This window comes from Cryptomeria japonica, chromosome 11 (assembly GCF_030272615.1).
Source record: "Cryptomeria japonica chromosome 11, Sugi_1.0, whole genome shotgun sequence".
NCBI lineage: Eukaryota > Viridiplantae > Streptophyta > Pinopsida > Cupressales > Cupressaceae > Cryptomeria > Cryptomeria japonica.
The window spans coordinates 616,064,186-616,086,249 of NC_081415.1; the positions used below are offsets into that span (position 1 = coordinate 616,064,186).

General features: G+C 37.2%; 1 protein-coding gene across 4 annotated transcripts in view; it reads left to right on the forward strand.

Moving 5' to 3' along the window:
* The window catches only part of LOC131043484 (DNA-directed RNA polymerase I subunit rpa43), a 57,447-nt gene that overhangs the window by 25,190 nt on the left and 10,193 nt on the right, over window positions 1-22,064 (forward strand). For all 4 annotated transcript variants that reach the window (XM_057976689.2, XM_057976688.2, XM_057976687.2 and 1 more), the window contains 2 exons: window positions 12,999-13,111; window positions 13,245-13,327. In XM_057976689.2, the coding sequence (XP_057832672.2) occupies window positions 12,999-13,111; window positions 13,245-13,327 (196 nt within the window). The remainder of the gene's footprint in view (window positions 1-12,998; window positions 13,112-13,244; window positions 13,328-22,064) is intronic.

A 22,064-nucleotide genomic window follows, 5' to 3' on the forward strand; every position in this document is an offset into this window, starting at 1 on the left:
AAAGTAAGAGAGCAAGGTAGGAGGTGCCAAGTTTAAAGTCCGCCAAGGGTAAAGAGAGCTATGAGGAGGGACCTTCAAAGTCCGCCCCATGCCTTAGCCAAAATTTCACCATGTAGGAGCAAAGGCTAAAGTCCGCCCCATGCCTTAGCCAAAAATTTCGCCTTGAAGAGAGCCATGAGGAGAGGTCTCCAAAGTCCGCCATACCTTGGAGAAGATGGAGATAAATTTCAAAAGTCCACCTACGCATGGAAAAGTCAAACAAAATCAACAAGATGCCAGTGATGTCACAAAAATTCACTGAGATTTCAAAATTAAATCCAAAATGATGAAAATATCTAAGGATTATAAAAAATCCTCAAAATAAATCCAAAATGGAAAGTTTTTTTGGAAAAAGAGAATATTAAAAGAATATTATTGAGATATTAATTCAAAATGGAAAGTTTTTGAAAGGGAATATTGGAGAATTGATGAATATCTTCAAACTAAAATCAAAATGGAAAGTTTTTTTAAAAAATTAGAAGTATGAGTTGGATGATTTTAGGGGTTTTTACTTAAAGATTTAACCTTGTCTACAAATACTTCATTATCAACTTCATTATTACACCAAGAAGTTCAAAGTTACTAAGGAGAGCTTAGTAAAGTATGTCAGTTTGAAGATCATCTGGAGAAAATTCTAGATATTGCTGGAAGTTGGATAATATTTTTTGGCAAAAGGTTTACAGATTTCTGGAGAAAGGCAACTTGTACGAGGAAGAATCATCCAAACTTTTCTGAATTTTCTGAATATTTTGGAGAAAATTCTAGCCTTACTTCTATCCAAGTCAGAGGTGAAATTAAAATTGTGGATTTTCTGAATATTTTCCAGAATTTAATAAATGATTTTTTTCGAAAATTTTGGAGGAAGAAAATCATTTTTTTTGGCTAAGTATGAAATTTTTGACACTTGGTGGTAACCACAACCAACCTTAAGATTGAGGGTTTTAAGGTGAAAATTTGATTTTTATGGCTAAGTATGAGAATATAAAATGGAAAATTTTCGAACACTTAGCCATTTTGCAGCCCCGTTATTTTCAAGACTTTGCAAATCATTTTCTAACTTAAAAAATTTCATTGTTTGCCTGCAGGTCCTAGACATTATGAAATTCCAGGTAGATAAAGATGCTCCTCTAGAGTAGAGGATGACTTCAAAGTGGAAGAACATCAGCGACACCAACCTCAGACACATCAATCTGAGGGAGTTTAAGAAGCGAATGTTTGGTCTGGACAACCTTGTGCCTACCACCATTGCGCGAAAAATGGTGAAGAGTGGTATCGTGCACGCTGCTGGCTTCCTCCCCACCATGCAGTGCAATGAACTAGTAGTTGAATGTGCCAAACACTACAACCCCATCAGTAAGGACATTGTTGCACCCGATGGAAGAGTGCTGGCGAATGTCAGCGATGAGGCCATCAGAGAGGCCTTCAGGATCCCAGAGTACCACAACACAATGTATATGAGAAAGGACGAAGTTGACAGTCTGTACCAGGACCACCTAGAGGAATATGATGCCATAGTTAACCATTCCTGGCTAGACAAGTCGAGGAAGGGCGCCTCCAAACTCCAGAGAAAGAGCCTAGTGTGATCATACTTCAAGGAGGACATTGGCGACATGATTGTCCTGCTCAATAGAATAATAGGAAATCCTCAAGGAGCTCCATTCGAACCCTGGATGTATTATTTCATTAATGAAATAATCAATGGAATGAGGATGATAGACTGGGCCCGGATGATCAGCGACAACCTAGACAGCTAGCTGAGGAACTTGGAGACGAATAGGACTTTCTTCATGAGTTCTTACTTGTTTTATTCATTGGCCAGGACCTACAGATACTGAGGTCTCACTTGCAGAGGAGAAGTTGGGAACAAGGAGAACCGGTTTCCAGTGTACGATTGCTATCCCCAGCTCCACATGGAGGAGAAATTCCATTTTAAAAGAGTGAATGATACCTTCCTGATGCACATCACCCGGACACTTCAAGGTGGCTTGCATTAGAGGCTCTCTCAGGAGTCTATGGACTTCATCGGTCGGTTCGGGTGTTGGTACATACAATATCCGAAATTCACTTACCTCCGAATTTAGGGATTCTCCGAGCCTCCATACAAGCTTCTGGCTTACCCTACCAACTGAGTGGTGTTGCGCGAGGTTGTGAGACAATTGGAGGAGTATATAGTGATTCAAAGGGATAAGCAGAAGAAGGCAGGAATGTCCTCACTCACAATCGGTAATGGGCTGGAAACATGTCCATCATCACAAGCTGCTGCAACCGCGGAGAAGGAGTTGGCCTGGTATCCCTTCTATCAATACAAGGCAAGAAAAGATTTCGATCCATTCCATAGGATAAAGAAGATTGAAGGGACAACGTTTGAGCACAGATTGGATCTAGAAGACTACTGGGCTAATGCAGCCGACACCTTCGAGATCAGGAAGAGATTCTGGTCAAGAATTCCTTTGAGCATGGTGAGAGCAACGGAAGTATTCAGAGTTGCCGATCAGGTAGAAGAAAGCCTAGAACTTCAGCAGCCGGGCTTTGAAAAGATGAAAAATGAACCCTTAGTCTTAATAGATTGGACAGAGGGAGAGAAATCAGATCTAGCAGACCTCATGAGGTCGGTGGTTGAGTACTCAAGGTGGTGGGTGTCTGAAAAGACAAAACAGTTGAAGGCCAAAGGTGTGACTTTGACTTATGAATTAATGGGAGTAGATGATAGTCTGTCCGTCGATCTTTGTACCTCCGCCGGCGATGTTCGAAATCCAGAAAGTGTTGGGTCTCGAAAGAGGAAGGAGTTGGTTGGAAGCTCCACAAAGGTCACAGGGAAAAGGGTTGTGGGTGAGAGAAGAGAATCCAGCGAGAGTCACTCCATCCTAAGCGCTGCTTCCATTGCGCCTGATCAGAGTGCAACTGGGGAGCAAGAGATGAACATCTGTGTGATTGATGATGAAGTAAGGGTGCTTTCCTAGCCAGTTGAGGAAGTAGTGAAAGAGGTCTTCCAAAGCCCAAACAAAGAGCAAATTGAAGCACCTACAATCTTCTTGGATGGCATACCAACAAATCCAAGAGAGTCAGATGATGAGTTTGATCGGAACACTGTAGAGCAATCAACCATTCCGGATTGGCTGAGAGCAAGGATAAAGGCCAAGGTTCCCAAGGAGGTCACCGCAGCATTCTTGGAGAAGGTGAATGAACCCGCTGTAGCTAAACCACCCAAACTCGCCAGGAAGTTTTCCCTAATTCATAGAGACAGTGCCGGATTCAGGACAGTCCAGATAGCAGTGCCCAAAGAAGGGAAGACCAGAGACAATGTCACCGCAGATGATTACAAGGTTACCACTATAGAGCTGGGTAAGCCCACCCAGGACCAAGAGGTCCAATACTTTGATGACTCCTGCAACGTTCTGAAGGCAAGGCTAGCTCATGAAAAGGAAAAGAGGAAGAAGGTTGAAGAAGAGAACCAGCAGTGGAAGAAGTATGTTCTCCATCTTACTAGCCCACTCAACTGTGAAGTCTCGACTACTCCACCACAACCTCTTCAACAGGGATCAATGAAGGACTATGATGATATGAAGGGATCGTACACTCAGGAAAAGGAATGGATTTCAGACGCTTTGGTGCGTGTTGACACCCTGGTGGAAAACTTAGTATCGGCACATGAGGCAACTTCTTTGTTGATTGATCGTATCCAAGATCTAGCCTCCAATTGGGAAGAGGTGGATGAAATTCAGAATGAAATACTCCCTCATCTGAAGGTTATCCGAGGTATGTCAAAGAGAAGCTTAGTGGATGCAGGCATCATACAGACATGAGACAGGTACGACTTCGGCACGTGGTACTATACTCTGGTCACTCGGATTGAGGTTCTGAAGAAATCCGAGACCAAGTGTTTCGAAACAGAGGCAAGTGTTAGAGAGATCCGGGGCAAGGTATTCCGTGTGGCATCAGAAATCTAGAAGAAGGAAAGCCTAAGGGAGAAGCATTTGCAAGCAGAGAACATGAGAGCCAGGATTCAGGCGGGTTTCTTCAGGGATGCAGGGATGATTGACAAAGGCGATCTTTCAAAGATTGCAAACTTCCTCTCCATCGATGATAATTTCCTCACCCAAGCAGTTGAATGGGAAGGCATCCTTGCCACATGTACCGATGACGTGGACCTCATCGACTTCCAAATTGGTGGTTTGCCAAGTGTCACCATGGAGGAGGTCAAGCTCATTGTGTCCAGATATGTTGAATCTCTGAAAGAAGAAAGTGGCCACTCACCTCAGTAAAATTAACAGCGGCGCCACTTGTCACTCTTTCATTTGTTTGAACTGATAGTATTTCGGGAAACCCTAATTAGGGTTTAGGACTTTCAATCTTGGCCCTTGATCGCTGTTTGATCTCGGCCATTCATTTATTTTTGAGAACTATATAAGGTTGCCTCCTCTCATTTGGAGAGTGTGAGGTTTTTTGATGTATTGTTGCTTAAGGTCATTTCCAGATAATATATTGCATTTGTAATCTCTATTATTTGAATGATTTGTATGGTTTCAATTGCCTCAACACTTAGTTAGAATTAATCTAGATTTGCTTTCATTGCTGTTAATTTGAATGAAGGATTTGATAAGTGTCAAACTATGGTGTATCTCCGCTCATACTTTTGGTAAATGGATGATTTCCATTCTATCGTGCAAAGTTAGTTTGAGCCCATCCCCCGTGCATCCCATCATCTCGATCATAAGCACAACCCATTGAAGATTGCACCGGCCTTGTGTAGTTGTCCCTAGTGTGGCGAAGCAAGGTTTGGTTTCTCGAGAACACCCAGTTGATACCGTCTCCAGAATTCGTAGGATTAGATTAGCCTTCCTGAACCCTATCTTTTTTCCCCTTTCTTTTGACTGTCTAAATCCCAGAAAATCCCAAAAAAAGAAGAGCCTAAATTGCTAAATCCATCTAAGTCCAGTAGTTCAAAAATACTTGTCAAACATAAGTCCCCCTTGAAATTTCAGCATACACTACCCAAGAAGCTATTCCACTAAAGTCGCTTGTTCACACATATAGACCTTGGAATCAGTAGTGATTTTTCAGGAGAGGATAGAATGCCCTCGGGTATCCTATCCTAATGTTTGGTAGATGATAAAACAGACACCAACAAGACGCTTGGAGAGCATCCAAGGTCTTGCAACTCGTTCATGCAGACATTTGTGGTCCCATGAACACTCGATCAATCATTGGATGCAGGTATTTTCTATTATTTGTTGATGATTTCAGCAAACGCATGTGGGTTTATTTTCTTAAGTAGAAATCAGAGGTGTTCACCATGTTTCAAACGTTTAAGGCCTTAGTGGAAAAAGAGTCTAGCTGTCAGATAGTCACTCTTCGATCCAACAATGGAGGGGAATTTTGTTCTATAGAGTTCACCAACTTTTGTGCATCACATGGCATTAAGCATCAACTTACCACACCTTACACCCCACAACAGAACGGTGTTGTTGAGCGTAGGAACTGTACAGTCACTGAGATGGCTCGGTCTATGTTGGAGCATAGAAATGTTCCAAAACACTTTTGGGCGGAAGCGGTCTTCACTGCAGTCTACCTTTTGAATCGGTCTCCCACAAAGGCCGTTAAGAAGATGATTCCAGAGGAAGCTTGGTTTGGCAGGAAGCCCAAAATCAGTCATTTGAAAGTTTTTGTCTCTACAACTTATGTTTGGATTCCAGATGCCACGTGCACCAAACTGGATCCAAAGAGTCAGAAATTGATGTTTATCGGCTATAGTGACAACCACAAGGCATATCGGCTGGTTGATATAGACACTAATCACCTCATATTCAGTTGAGATGTAGTATTTGATGAAGAAAGAGGGCCTTTTCAGCCTTCCTCTCCTAATTTGAGCACTGAGGATCACCCTCCAAAGGTTGTAAGTATGGGTGTTCGTCTTCCCTTAGCTCCACTTGATGGGAGGGATTTAGTTGAATTTGAAGTTGTGGGGTCTCCCAGGCATGACATTGCACTCCCTGACTTTCCTCAAGATCTTCTTGATCCACATCCAGAGGAGCTTGCTCCAGATATTCCAGGCACTTTTCATCCTGCAGTAGATGCTGGTACTTCTACTCTCCGGCCTAAGTGGTGGGCCAAGACCATTGGTGATCTTCATGACGATGAGCTCATTAAGGGTAGATCCGTTAGAGGTAAGAGCCAACAACACACAGTTAATTTTGCTCTTATGGCCAACATTCACAGTATTTATGAGCCTCAAACATATACAGACGCTAAAGGTGTACCTGAATGGGAAAAGGCTATGGCAGCGGAGCAACATAGTCTTCTGAAAAACAACACTTGGGTATTGTTTGATCTTCCTCCAGGAAAGAAGACCATAAAGTCAAGTATAAAGCTGATGGAAGTCTTGATAAGTAAAGGCTCAGTTGGTGGCAAAGGGTTTTCACAGAAGGAGGGCATCGACTATGAAGAGACATTTGCTCCCACAGCCAAGATGAGTACCATTAGGCTTGTCCTCGCTCTCTCAGCTCAATTTGGATGGAAAGTCCATCAAATGGACATCAAGAGTGCCTTTCTTAATGGTGATTTGCAGGAAGAAGTCTACATGACGCAGCCTCCAGGTTTCAAGGTTGCCGGTAAGGAACACCAGGTATGTAGACTAGTCAAAGCACTCTATGGCCTCAAATAGGCTCCTCGTGCATGGTACATCAAAATTGATAAGTACTTGATTGATCAAGGCTTTTAGAGGAGTTCTTCGGATCCCAATTTGTATGTCAAACATACTAGTGATGATATTCTATTTCGAGTAGTCTATGTTGATGATCTCATCATTACTGGCAATGCAACACATCTGATCATGTAGGTCAAACAGAATTTGTGTCAGCATTTTGATATGACAGATTTGGGACTTCTCCATTATTGTCTCGATGTAGAGGTTTGGCAGACTGATAGCCACATATTCATTTCTCAGTCAAAGTATGCCAAGAGCCTACTAGATAAGTTTTGAATGCAAGATTGTAAACTTGCATCTACACCTATGGAGATAGGGCTCAAATTATCAGCCAAATCAGATTCACCTGTAGTGGATGAGTCTTCATTCAGGCAACTAGTGGGCAACCTCATCTATCTCACCGCCACTAGACCTGACATCAGTTATGCTGCGAGTTATATTTCTCACTTCATGTCAGCCCCAAAAGTTGAACATTGGGTTGCAGCGAAGCGTGTGCTTAGATATGTGAAGGGCACTCCTGATTTTGGCATTTTGTACAGCAGAAGCAAAGATCCTAGGCTGGTTGGTTTTAGAATATTTAATTATATTTTAGTCACCTATATTTAGTTCCTTGTTTAATGGTCATTTAGCTTTTTAGTTAGTTAGCTTTTAAGCTTTATTTAGCTTTTAGCTTTTTCTTTTTAATTAATTATCTTTTAAGCTTTATTTAGCATTTAGCTTTTTATTTTTAGTTAATTAACTTTTAAGCTTTATTTAGCTTTACTTTAACGTTATGTTCTAATTATAGAACATCGTCTTGTAACCTCTATATATACGTGTGTATATCGTTCAATGTAATCATCCGATTATTGAATCATTCATTCAATTTATTTTTCAGTTACAAGAAATAAATAAATTAATTAATGATTTTAATGTGTGGAATCTTGCATGTTTGGGAGTTACAATGGAAAAAAAAAGAGTATTTTATTTTATGGATTACTTTTTCAAAAAGAAGGCTTCCCGTGAGTTTCTTTGCATATTTTTCTTGGTTATGGGTTTTGGAGAAAAAAAAATAGTTTGGGTGAAAATAATCTAGATTTGGAAGAAGAAATTTGGGATGCTGGCTTGGATTTTGTTGGGAGGTTGAAGTTTTATGGATTTTGTGCATTGTGATTCGTCTGTGAATTTCCTTGGGGGTTTCTGTTTTCATCTCTGCGTGAATTCCTACCAGCGAAAAGAGGTAGGGTTTTCTGTTCTTTCTTTTGCATGTAAATTTGATCCTTGTTTTGAAAGAAATCAATTTGTTGTGTTATTGAAAAGAGAAAATGAAAATAAAGATTGTCTGATAATGGGTTGGGAATTTAAAGGAAAATGGGACTGGATTAGATCTAAATGTTTTCTTTTCCCTCTGTGCATTGAAATTCTATTTAAAAAAAAAAAATGTGGCTATGATTTTGTAAAATGTGCTTAAATTTTATTTCATTTGGAAATCTGGGACTGGTTGAATTTATTATCAATCTGGGTTATGGGTATGATGAAATTGTATGACATTCACCCGAGAATTTCTGTGTCTTATGTTTGTTATTTTCAGTATTTTAATGTGTGTGTGTATATATATATATATTTAAATTAATGTATAATCATTTATCTCTGTCTAAAAATTTAATTTTTTTCTGCTAAAATATCTATGAGCGGGTGCCGTGGGCACCCACGGTGGTGGGGAGTCCCACCTCCCGTGGGCACACCCATGGCGGTGGGGAGCCTCCCACCGCGGGCTCTCTACCACCATCGTGGGGGAGGAACCCATGGTGGCGGCTCCTCCACCCCTCTCAGCATTATGCAATGTTAAAACAATTTTAATAAATGCATTTGGTTAATGTTTTATAGATTGTTAATATTTTGCATTGTGTTTATATATACATTATTTTGTTAATGTTAAGGCTTATGTATGCTTAAATTGCCAAATGTTTTGATAAATATTTTGTATGTTTATAGTTTGGAAAATGTAGTGTTTTGGCATAGTAGTTACTTTTTGGGATTAATATAGTTAAGCTTTGATTAAGACAGTAAACTGGGTAAATAGATGTATCATGGATAAATATAGTTAGACTTGAAAAAAGATAGAATAAAAGATAAAAGTAGGTTTCTTGTTAGATTAATAGAAATGAGTTTAGAGTATAGTTGTGGAATATATATATATATATATATATTTGAAAATTTGTTAATTATAGACTTAATTAGAAATTAGATACATTCTTGAGAAAGTAAACGAAATTAGATTTATGCATATGTTATTCATCATGTGGTTAAGCTTTGATTAGACTAATAATACTTATATGTTGACATTTGATCTTTGGTTTTCTTCTTGTATTACGTTGATGATCAAATCATGATAGCTAATGGTAATAGCGTATAATGTTATTTTAAATGTTGGAAAAATGGAATTTTAGTTTATTGTGCTATCAATAGGAATGAAATGAGTTGTGATGGTTTATGATTTGGGTTATTGCAATTAATAATGACTTGAATTAATTATTGTTTAGACAAGATTAATTTCTCTTGGTATCTTAATTAAGATTGCATTCTTTTATGCTCGTATTCATGAGACCATGCATCACTTGATTTTTTTTCTATTTTGTGGGTTTCTTGGTCTTGATGTTTAAATGCCTTCTTAACTCCAGAGGCTAGAATAGCATTAGAGTTCCTTTTGTGCATGTTTCTCGTTGTCCCTGAATGTTATGAGATTGATGTCTTGCATGGGTTCTTTGTTCCTGTTGCATTGGACCAATTAGATAGTTATCCTTTTCTAGCAAGTGGGCTAAGCCATGCTATGGTTGGAATCTTGTCACCTTGTGTTTTGGGTGTCATGGCTCTGTAGTTTATTTTGATTCCTAGGTGCAAGTCAAGGGGGAGTGGCTTTCATTGGGGGTCGAGACCCAAAGTGGTCACCTGGGTAACTCAATGGAAGTTTTGTAATCAAGTGATAACCTAATTAATGAACTTGGGTGGGTAGCTAGATACATTAATAAAGATTAATCCTTGTTGCCTCTCTTATGCTTAGGTGCTTGTATAGGGCTGAGGTAAGTAGAGAAGGGCCTGAAATGGCTTCCACCAATCTTGTCCTTTCGAAAGGTTGGTGTGGTCCACTAGCGTTTGTATGGGGGGCGAGGGTCAGGAGAGGTTACCAGGGTAACCCAGGATGGGGGCCGAGACCTAGTGAAGACATACCAGGGTAACTCATGACAACCTAGTGATGACACTCTTCCCTATTGCTACCTAGTGGTAACTTGCGTCTTTTGATTCCTTCTGTGGATTGTTTTTGGAACTCTTGAAGTGGTTGGTTAACTTATGTTGGTTTATCCTTTTGTGGATTGCTTTGGGCCTCTAGAAGTGGGTTATTGACTTTGGTGTCTCCCTTGACATTACTGTTGTGAGCCTCTTGTGGATTCTGTATTGTTGAATTCTTTTGTGAGCCCTTGTGTACTTTGTTTTGTGGATTCTCCTATGAGTCTCTTGTGAGTATAGCTTTGTGGATTCTTTTGTGGTTCTTGATTGGTACCTTTGTATGTTTGCTTCCGCCTTGTGGGTTTGACTGATACCTCCTAGCACGGGGGGTGGACTTATTGGTACCACATGGTTGGGTGGAGTGCTATTCGCACCCATTGGGTTTCGGCTCTTTCCGCAACATGTTCGAGGAGTCTCATGAAAAGATTGAAGACAATTATTATAGTACCAGAATCATGTATTCATCCCATCATGGGACTCTTGGAGATTTGTATCTTGAGGATCCATTGTAATGTATTTGATGTTCTTATGTGTAATCTTCAGCAATGTAATATGTATCTTGTACCTATGTATTGTACAATTTTGTAATTTGTATAGCAGTTCCTTGTTGGGTTTTGGATGATGTTCAACCTTGTGTTGCATCAGTATGGGGCCTTGAGGACTATTGCTAGTTGTTAAATGTGTATCATTATTCATCTTGATGTATGTATCTCTATGCATGTGTAATGTAATCTTTAATAATAATTTTTTTTTCACATTTTCATTGTCTATTTTGTTTTGTCCTTTGGGCCTCATGGCGGGGCGTGACATGATTTCTCTAGCGATACCTTCAAACCTTACTCAAAATGAATAGCTTTCTTCCACCTTGGCTGCAAAACTCTTTGACATGTAAAAATGAATTAGAATGAAAGAGGAAGGCTTCTTTTTCGTCATTTATGACTAAGTATGGCATAAGGGCCCTTAACAAAGAATATTAAAATAATTGTTTTAGACATCCCCAACTGTCTTGTGGACGTTTGATTGTCCCTATGGCATCCTCATTTTTTAGGGATGTCTTTATGATGGCTGGGGCAGATTTTTAGATTTTGGGGCAGCAGTGGCATGTTTCTAGCCTTTGTGTCCCTAGAATGTTTGTGGTATAGGAATGATGAATAGTTAAAAAAGTCAATATATATTTGTTTACGTCAAGGAGTGAGGGCTAGATAGAAGAAATTCTATTTATAAGCTTTATTTCCTTGTAATGCTCCATCTCATCTAACACTTCCTCTCCTAGTTCCAATATGGACATTTTTTCTACTTTACTCGAAGTCCGAAGATTCTTTGCTTTCTTTTTTGAACCCTAGTGATTTAGCAAAGCCTTGTTTTCCTCCTTGGTTGGCTTTTTTTACTCACTATACCTACATATGAGAGACCTTTAATATTATTTTGTGTAGCTATCTCTTTGGGAAAAAGTTCCTACTTGTTTTCAGCTCTGTTTAGTCTAATAGGCAGGATAGGCTCCAGTTTACCTCCATCGAGAAAATTTGCCTTAAATACTAGAGAATCCTCCTTTATCTTTGTGCAGATTGGCATCATTTCTTCTTGCATGTAGGTCCTCCTTATCTCTCACTGCCTTTTTCCTCCTTAGTCATAATTATCTATTGCTGTGGCAGCTCACTATCTTGCATTATCCACATTAGGCTATTTTGTTTGCTCCATCAAATCTGCTCTTTAATTCTTGCTTCCACAATCAATTATTTATTGTTATTGTTATGTGGATTATGTGAAAAATCCCTAAAGTTTCAAGGGCAAGGGCCCCAATAGAACCCCCACTAATTAATCAAATTTAATATAATTTATCCACAGCCCATAAAATTCAATTGTGGGGACACTACTTAGTTGGGATGGGGGGGGGGGGGGGCGTTCTATTTGGGCCCCTGCCCTTAAAATTCTAGGGTATGTTCATGGAATACAGATCCCATATAATTCGTGGAGATAGCTTTTTAAGTAATATTCTACTTTGAGGGGATATTGCTGCACTGACATTTTAAACTCATGGTCCTCCTCCTGTGGTGCAATTATGGCTTGAGGGCCTCATCTTCTTGCCTCCTCTTGTAGGGCATATGCTTTTGTCTTATCCATCCTTTGATCCTATAGCTTGATTGCTTTCTCCTAGTCTCCTCCTATAGGGAAACTACTTCTTATTCTACTTGCTTTCTCTCTATCATCAACTATGGGCCCATCACACATCATTGGAGCAGGGTTATCACTTCAGCATGTTGGCACTAAGATGTTCTTGGGGAGATTGAACCTTGTTCTCCAAGATGAGAACCTACACACACATGAATGTGTGTGTGTGTGTGTATATATATATATATATTTTGTATGTATGTATATGTATATGTGTGTGTGTGTGTGTGTATATTTTGTATGTATGTATATGTATATGTGTCTGTGTATATATATTTGTATATATGTATATATCTATACCGAACTGGCAAGAAAAGAAAACTAGCTAACTGCCAAACCTGAACTCTGAACCTGAACTAGCAACATAGATGACAATACTAATCAATATGTTATGTTGTTTACCATGTTTCATTTTCCTTCCTTGTTTTTGACATCTATTTTATGATTGATATATCAATATGCAATTTTTTCATTATGATGGTCTGGGTGACTGTCAATTTTGTTTTTGGCTATGTGTTTATGCATGTATTTTTCCATATGATAGTTAGATACATATATGTATATATTTGCCAATTCTATATAGTGCTAATTTTTGTACTTCTCTGCAACCACAGTTGATTTGGTAACTTTCTTACCTCAAATTTTAATTGCAATTATTTCATTGGATAGTTTCAGCATTGCTGTATTTATAGATGATAATATCATGAAATCTCTGCTATGTTAAACACGTTGCAGTCATTTTGGTTGCTGATAATCACAGCATTTTATTGAATGCTGATATTTCCTTGTAATGCATATTCGTGTGAAAATTTGCTGATTGCAGAAGGCAAGGTGAATAAGGTTGAAAAGGATTATATTGGGGTGATTTTACTGGGAATCTTCAATGCAGCGGTTGCATTTGAAGATATACCTGAAGAATTTTGCTATCAAGATAATGTAAGAACTACAAGATACTTTATATGCATCTGCTTCCTGGGTATAATTGTTAGCACCCTTTTTTGGAGACTGGTGTGTAATGTTTTGTCGATTGTTGTCTGTCGTGTATTCATGCATTTCATGGTTTTTTCAGGTTGTTGGCATTCCTTTATGGGCGAGCACCTCCAGTGGCCATGTCATAACACTTGGGAGCACGATTAAATTTGTTGTGAAAAGGTAAAAAAAATACCCGTTGTATCTATTTCTAGACAATATCACTATCTATAAGTACTATATTCCCTAGCATTCTAACTGTTAGCACAAGAGTTGGTTATGGTCGAAGATTCAAATGTACTCTTTAATTAGTTTCAAAAGCTCTTTCAATTTTATGTTATCATTTAAACATTTCTTCTCTTGTCTGAGGTTTTGTTTCTCTTAGGACACAAGGTTTAGTGGCATGGCTATGGGGTTGGATGGAAAGAAGTGTTTCTTCTTGCAAAAAGATATGAAATGTATATTAAGGTGTAAAATGAATGAAGATAGAGGGCTTTAGTTCAAGCAACTATTTCACACTGAAAATATTAACTTGGGTTCAAGGTGGTAGGAAATCATTCTCATGCCTTTTGACTTTTGAGTGGTCTCACACCCATAAATAGAGTGAAGCTTGTTTTGTTGTATCCTTTTCATGTTTATTATATATCCTGTTTAAATTCCTATTTGAGTTAACCCTTAGTCATTGATGTAATTATAGCCACCCTTCTCAAGTAGCTGAATGCTTCGGGGTCCTTGTGTTGTATCAGTCTCCAGTGTATCTGATATGGGAGGGATACATATCAGACGCTTTCAGAATTTGGTGTCTAGATTGTTAAATTATCAGATTATGGTAAGCAGATTCTGCACTCGGAAAATTAAACCGTAACACTAGGAAATATAAACCTGGTAACTTCTATCAAAGCTGCTGATTTCTAATGCATGAACCCACAAATACATCACAGTGGAAAGCAAACAGCAAATACACTGTCTTCTCATTTAACTTGAAAAGAAATACGCTCGACTAGCGCGAAATTAGAATGAAAAATAGGAAAAAGCAAAATATAAAGTCTAAAATTAGACTTCCAAATCTGGAACATTATCTTTTCTGCAAACATGCATGTACCCTCTCCTACATAACTGGGTATTATACTCTTCATGCGTGCACCTTTTCCATACCAATTGTTCAATTGTGGACAGGTCTGTATCTGCTATTGTACAGTGCTGCTGATTTACCCCTCTGCAGAGAGGAAAACTGACTGAGCAACCAGGTAAAAAATTCAACACAGATATGGTATGCCTTATCTGGAATGAGACCAGGCCATTCAGGTCCTTAGGAATGCATGTATTATATTTTCCAAAAAAGCTTCATTGCAGTTCAGCTTTCATAAATACTGGTATAAACATTTTTGTTTCCACATTTCTGTGATTGTTGGTTCTTCCCAATGCCATTATTGTTGTGTTTTTGACTCTCAATTTTATTTTTGTTGAATCCTACACTCAGTTTGTATTGTCTTCGAAATACTCCCTTGTTCATGTTGTGGCATTTGTGAGATATCTTATGATTTTGTGTTATCATTATGGCAATCCAAGGCATACTTATTTTATGCCCATTGTTTTGCATTATTTCTCTTTTCAGTTTTATCTAAAAAAACATTTTTTTAAGGCAACAATTAGGGTTGCAGGATATGGCACCTTCACTAACCAGGCATGTGTATTGCTGTACCTGACATGGGTATGAATATGGTATGATATATATATGGAGTGGATAACATACCTGTTTGTACCCAAAAATGGCTGTATGTATGCCATGTCCGTTACTCAACACCTATTGCCTATTTAGCCATTCACAAATTAAATAACAAAAATTAAAGCAGACTGCTGCCACAAAACCCTTAAGTTGAAAGTCACGTCATCTTCCCTAGAATAAAGTTAATGAAGACCCTTAGCCTATTTCCATAATTTTTTTCTTGTTGACTAAAAAGGTAAAAAGATAAATAATTAGATAATTAAATTAAATTTTTCAAAAAGTAACTTTACATTATATTTTAAAAATGCGATTTATATTTAACTATTTAAAAAGGTTGTTAAAAGTGAATTTAAAAATTAGGCAGGCCTTAGGTCCTAGAAGTGAGTGTTTAAAAGGATACTTTGATATTTTATAACTTTTAAGGAAAAATTATATAAAATAATATTATATTCCTTTGAAAAAGTTATAGAAGGCAGATTGTTTTCAAAATAAGATCTTTTTGCTTGTTTTATGAATTTTCATCTTCAGAGAACGAACATGAGTTTTTCTATTGCTCGAGGATGAAAACCCTTTGGCAAGATGATTTCAAAAGCAAAAATTCTCCTAGCCATTTGAGTGATTTCGTTTAAGAGATTATTAGAGCACTGAATGCTTGTAGTTTCAGAAATATTTCTTGATGTTTTCAAGTTGTTCCAATCCAATTTAATTATCAAGTTGTTGCAGAAAGATGATATGAATTTGTAATTTTGTTACTTATTTAGCAGATATATTTTTGGAGATTTTAACATCTTGTGTAGGCTAATACCATTTTTGAGGAGAAATTGCATCTTTTACAAGTCTTAAAATTGGTCATACAATTTCAGCCAGGCCGTACATATTCAGAAAATAATATATGTTTTAACTTTTTATTGCAAGTTCTGTTGAGTTTGGGTGCTGGTTTTGTTGGTATTTATCCTTGTTTTCAGGCTGCAGCAATCATTGAAGTGAATCGCTGCAATTACATTTAGTTTGATACAAGTTGTACTGCCACTTCTGGCCATAAAATTTGAAAAAATTGTGAATAAAATCTTCATATTGTTTGGGATTTCGTTTTGACAGCAGCAGGTGATATTATTATGGTTTGTAGTATGTACCATTTGCATGAGGTTGTATGGAGTAGCCAGTTCATAACAGGAAAATTAGTAATTAAACGCTGGTTGCATCTCTTTCTAGTAGGTTCTACCTCTTCCTATCAGGTTGTACAACCTGCAATTAGCTTTAATTCTACACATTCATCATAGTTTTAGAGTTATTTGTTATTATTCATCCTTTTTGTGCTGGCCATACAGATCTGGATTGATGGTATGACATTTCTGATATTTTTGATCTCATGATAGTGTGGAAATTAATCATTCTTAGTCTTGTTGCATTTGGTTATAGTTTTGATATTGTGTGAAAATCTTAGTTCTAATCCTTTCTCCTTCTTTGTAATTTTTAGGATGGCTTACGGCTAGTTAATGGTAGCATTGTTATTGCAAGATCATTTTAAATGGTTCTCCATTGGATCCATATTACTATTGTGAGAAGATCCAAGACGGTTCGCCACCAAACCCTTCTTTATATGCATTTGTGATGTGCCACTAGGGCATGGCACAACAAGAAAGAACAGGAAAGAAATGGCTATGTCATAACCCCTCTTTGGACATTGGATTATTGTGATTAAATAAATACGATAATTAGAACATTTATTAATAATATTGGAAAATCGTCTCATTTACGAGACTTCACGATTTTCTTCTAAAGTGAGAGGGTTGTCATAACCCCACATCCTGGTGATGTAATTAATAATAGATTTTGTGATTCTTCATCATACTAATAAATTATCATTTATTATGTAATTAATAATTGATGTTAATAATATTAATAGTAATATTAATCATTCATGCTGTGATGTCCTCATCTTTGACCTAGAACATTATAGAAATAAAATGATTATGTGGGCAAGGAGTGGCACGCCCTGAGCACTTACCAATTGTTAGAAGATAGTTAGAAGTAAATATACATAAGCAATTAGAAATAAGATAATTGTAAAATCGTAGTCTTATGAATAAGACGATTTTCCTAATAAGCAATTAAATGAACAAAAGTGACAACGATTAATATAATAGACAATGATCAACGTAGCAACAATCAATGTCGGGCGAGTTCATGGCTGACTTCAGGCAGCGATAAAATTTATTTTAGAAAAGACAAGACAATGCGTCGGTTTGCCTCTTAGAACATACAGTAATTAATGACAGCGACTTAATGAACAACAGACCTCATATCATAACGATTCATAATAACATATCATGCAGCGATTAAAAGGAAAACGTTTCAAATGAGTTTCAAAGCATTCTGGACGACTTGTTAAAACAAAGACATGTAGGTGCGATTTGTTAGGAAGAAAGAAGAATCATTCCTAAAGGTGGCAATTCATGTTTATAGTAATTAATTAACCTATGTGTAAACAAATGAACATTAACAAGTTACAACGATTAGCATTTGTCAAGGAAGGTGGTGAACCGATTTGTTTGAGAACCATTAGTGAGCAGCAACCCCTTTAAAAAGAAATTAATTTTAAAGTGGTGCGATTTGCAAAGAGGTGTGATTCATTAAGACAGGAGGTAATTAAAAGAAAGAAGCAATTTGTTAATAAAGAGATGTGACCGGTGGTGGCAATGTGTCTATTTGCAAAGAGACAAGCCTCCCTTGGTAGAGATATGTATAGAGATTAAAGTTGAAGAAGAAAGGAGGAGGACTACGGGGGAAAAGAAAGAAGGTAATCAGGTTGCAAGGTAAGAATTCCTCCCTATTAAATAATAGGTATAATATATGATAGGTTCGTATTACTAATATTAATAGGTGGCATTAAGGGTAAAAGCTCATTAATACTTGTTAATATTAGTTAATGAACATTGGGTAATGGGTAAAGTCCGTTGTTAGGTAATGTTAATGGTGGTCTAGTAAATATTAATACACATCTTAATGTATAGTATTTACTAGTCATAAAAATAGGGATAAGATATAATCTTGTAAATGTTGTGACATAAGTTTGCATATTAAAGGATTATGAATACAAGGTATTTTAGGAAATATATTGCATATGTAAAGGATGGTTAATCATATTGATATATGTATATGTTAATTTAAAGAATACATTAAGAATTCATGTAACACAAAGGAAAGTTTATGAACTGAAAATGTTATATGACTTGGTTGACTAAAACTCAACCAAGAAGAGAAGGATCGGGTCAATCCCCTTTGAGGACTTGGATGATGGAGGCATCACCCAAGACAAGGAAAGGCAAGGGTCTTCCTTGGCTGGCTCGGGTGTAAGAGGTTATACCCAAGACAAGACTCAAAGGTCAGGCCGATCCCCTCTAAGGACTTGGATGATGAAGGCATCACCCAAGGCAAGGAAAGGCAAGGGTCTTCCTTGGAGGGCTTGGGTGTAAGAGGTTACACCCAAGACAGGATTCGAATTCAACTTCGATTTCCTGGAGGGCTTGGGACCAAGGGGTTCCAAGAGGGTGAGCCTCACGGCCGCCTAAGGACATACTTACGTATGGCATTGTATCCTTTTTTAGATGAGAATTATGATTATGTTAATTGAGCATTGAAGCTAAATTGCAATTTAGATTACTTATATATGTATATATATGTTTGTTATGTTCTAACAATCTGTTTTGCAGGTTAATGATCTCTAACTAGTAGGGACATTACAGGCTAGGTGATCTGGTTGCCAACACCATCAAGTATCAGTTTTTATGAAAAGTATATATGAATAATAATAGTAATGACCTCCCATTCTTACATTGTATAGTTGTTTCATTCCTCCATTTTATTATTAAGGATACACTTTTAATTCCTTTTTCTCATTCATGTCTAAACTTTTGGCCATTCGCTAGAGTATTTTCGTCTCTTCTAAATTTCTATTATACAATAACATGCATTTAAATTTTGAATTAATGCAATATAGTTATATAACACATTTAAAATAATATATAAAATTTTTGGGCTAGCCGAGTCATTGCCAAGTCCGAGTTTTCCAATTAAACAACAAAACCACCATTGTCATTTAAAATTTAAAACATGCATGATAAATATTCTTCGTTCAAACTTCAAGTTCAACATCAAAATAATAGTATCAAGATAATGTTTCAGCAATTGGAACTTTTAACTTTTAAGTTTTAGTCATCAAATGGATTCTCTAAATCATCATCATTGACATTAGATGATGTAGGGATGTTAGATGAACTACAAGCAATGCCGGTGCCACTTGCACTAGAGGCGTGCTTGCTTTTCGAGTCCTCAAATGCAATATGCTGAGAAGTGGAAGCATCCAAGTTAGTATGCTATGGCTTTATAGCCCATATCTTGGTCTCCCCTTGCTCGTAGTCATCTTGTTTGTGTGAAAGGAGCTGCAAGTTGGAATGCACATATACTAAGTTCTCCGCTCTTTTTGAGTGCAATTTATTGCGCTTTATTGAGTGGATGAAAGAATATGTGCTCCAATTCCTTTCTGATGCAGATGAACTAGCAACCTATGAAGACAAAGTAAACAATTAAGGTTATATATTCATTAATTGAATTTAAAAGACATAAAAAAATTATAAATATAATTTTAAATACTAAAAAATAAATATTCATTAATTGTTAAACTTGTGATAAAATTTTGATTGTGAGGGGTTGTAGGTGCTGGAAGAATTGGCCATGGAAGTGTCACCAACTATGAGGATCCTTACTTAACCTATCACGAAGAGCCTCGATTCTTTGACCATTTGAATGCACAAAATATATGCACTCATTCGTAATTGTATCTCACAATTCATCTTCAGGGAAGAGTTTGAGGCATGCTGCCTTGTACCTTTCCGCCACTTCAAAATCTCTATATGGGGCAAGCTTTCCTGACACAAAAAAAAACTGGTTGTTGTCATATTTTGGAGACAATGCAAAGCCAAGATGTAATGGAGTGGTCATCTTGTTCCATCTTTCCTCAACAATTGCATGCACCTGTTTGAAAAAATCTCCTCAGGGTCTTGCTCTTTTGCATTTTTGATCTACTTTATCTTCTCAATCACTGAGTCAATGCTATAATATATCTCTCCAATGCAAGGCCTGACCATGTCAGTATAGAAAATCATGCTCAAAATGGGCTTGGTGAAACTAAGGAGATACTCCACACAATCCCACCATGAGTCATATAATGTCCTCTACCTAATTTTTGTTGCTCTCTCAGTGCTGCTTTCCTTTCATATAGACCAATTTTGGCAAATCACCATATTAGAAAGTGCCTCTCTAACTTTCACAAGTCATCTCAAGACAACTGTGTTAGATGTGAAATCGGTCTCTGTAACCTCTAATAGAAATTAAAGCCAAAATGATTAAAATTAAAAAAACAAGCTTTAAAGAAGAATTAGAATACACAATCAAATTATGAAAATCAGAAAATGTAAAGTTTTACTTGCCTTCAATAACTACAATTTTGAAAATGATGTAAAACTTCCTCGAGACATGTAGTGGTTGGTGATGAACATTTGGATGTCTTTAGCTTTTGCATACACGTATTTGATCCAGTCAATTTTATTCCCAATCTTTTGTAGCATAAGATTTAGTGAGTGGACAACACAAGGTGTCCAAAAGATATGTTGATATCGTTCCTCAACCAACAACCCAACAGCTCTACAATTCTTTGCATTGTCCATTATGCATCCATCAACCCCTCCTAATTGTCAATGCATTTATCAACCCCTCCTAATATGAGCTATTCGCAACATTGAGGGGTAAATTATTGTTGTACCATATGTTTGCTGTTGCCATCCTTGCTTCATGTTGTTTCTCTTTATTCCAAGTTGTAGGTTTAAGTGATGTTGTGTTCCTAGAACATTGCATAGAATAAAGAAATTGGGTGAAGAAGGAAGACAAATATAACTCTCAAGAGTTTCACAAGCATAGGAGAGTAGATGACGATTGTGTGGGGCAACAAATGAATCTGTAGATGAATTGGTATTGGTATTCGTCACTGCAGTATTGCTTCCTTTGCCTTCTTTTTCATTTTTTCATATCAAAACTGGTAAGTAGAGCATCCATTTCTCACAACCATGACACTACATCATGTGTAGGTATTTGAGCAAGGTAGTATTTTAATCTATTGATTCCTCCTTTTTATAAGAAGCTTGCAAAAAGTTACAACAGACCTTGCCCCTGACATCACCCTACATGCCATGCTTCCATACAAGGTTTATCTTGCCACTACTTTGCCTTGAACTTGCCATTGCTAATTTTAACCATTAAAAAAAGGTTTTCAATTTTTTTTCTATGATAAACATTTATAAGTTAAAATAAAATGAAATTTATGGTAGGGTTAGGAAATTATTTAATTGGTGTGTGCTAGGAAGGTCTGAGTGGTTTTGAAGGTCTTCATTGGACTTGATGGTAGGGGCTTTGCCTCCTAACCCCTCCCTATATCGCAACAAGGAATGTTTTAGGGGCGTTGCCCTTGAACCCATGAGGGGCACTAGCCCTCGACCTCATTGAGTTCATTGCCCACAATCCCCCACCAAACTCATTTGATACATTTTGGAGCTATATTTTGCATGAAATTTATGTGTTATTTTTTTTAATTTTTAATTTTTTATTATTAAATATTTAAGTGTTTTTTAAGTTGCCAAGTTCTTGTGGAGCTGGAAATTTTTGTTTGCCAAGTTTAAGTCAAGTCCAAGTTTGTGAACCATAATCTCATGTTCTTGCAAACTATGATCTTATATTCTTGCAATGTATGCAGTTTTCACTGTGGAGATGGTTTGAGTTTTGATGTATTAATGAGCTGGAATCAAGTTTTCTTAGAACCCAAAATTAATATTAGAGTGAACAAAATGTCACTCCACTAGTATAGGGCCATAGAAAAGTAATAGCAGAAACAAACTTGGGTGAATAACTCCAAATTAATATTGTAGTTATCATTTTAGAAAGTGATTTTCACTAGGAGATTGAGGTTGTTTGTTAATATGTTTTAGTTCAAAGATCTGGTGGTTGTATTTAGCAACAAATAACCACCGACCAAATCAGCTACTACCATTCAACTGCAAATTGTAACGTGACTCAGGGATACAAAAGTTGGCTTAGCTCTTAGTGCAAGCCCCTGGTTCTTATGGTTTTCAAAGCTTCTAAGGA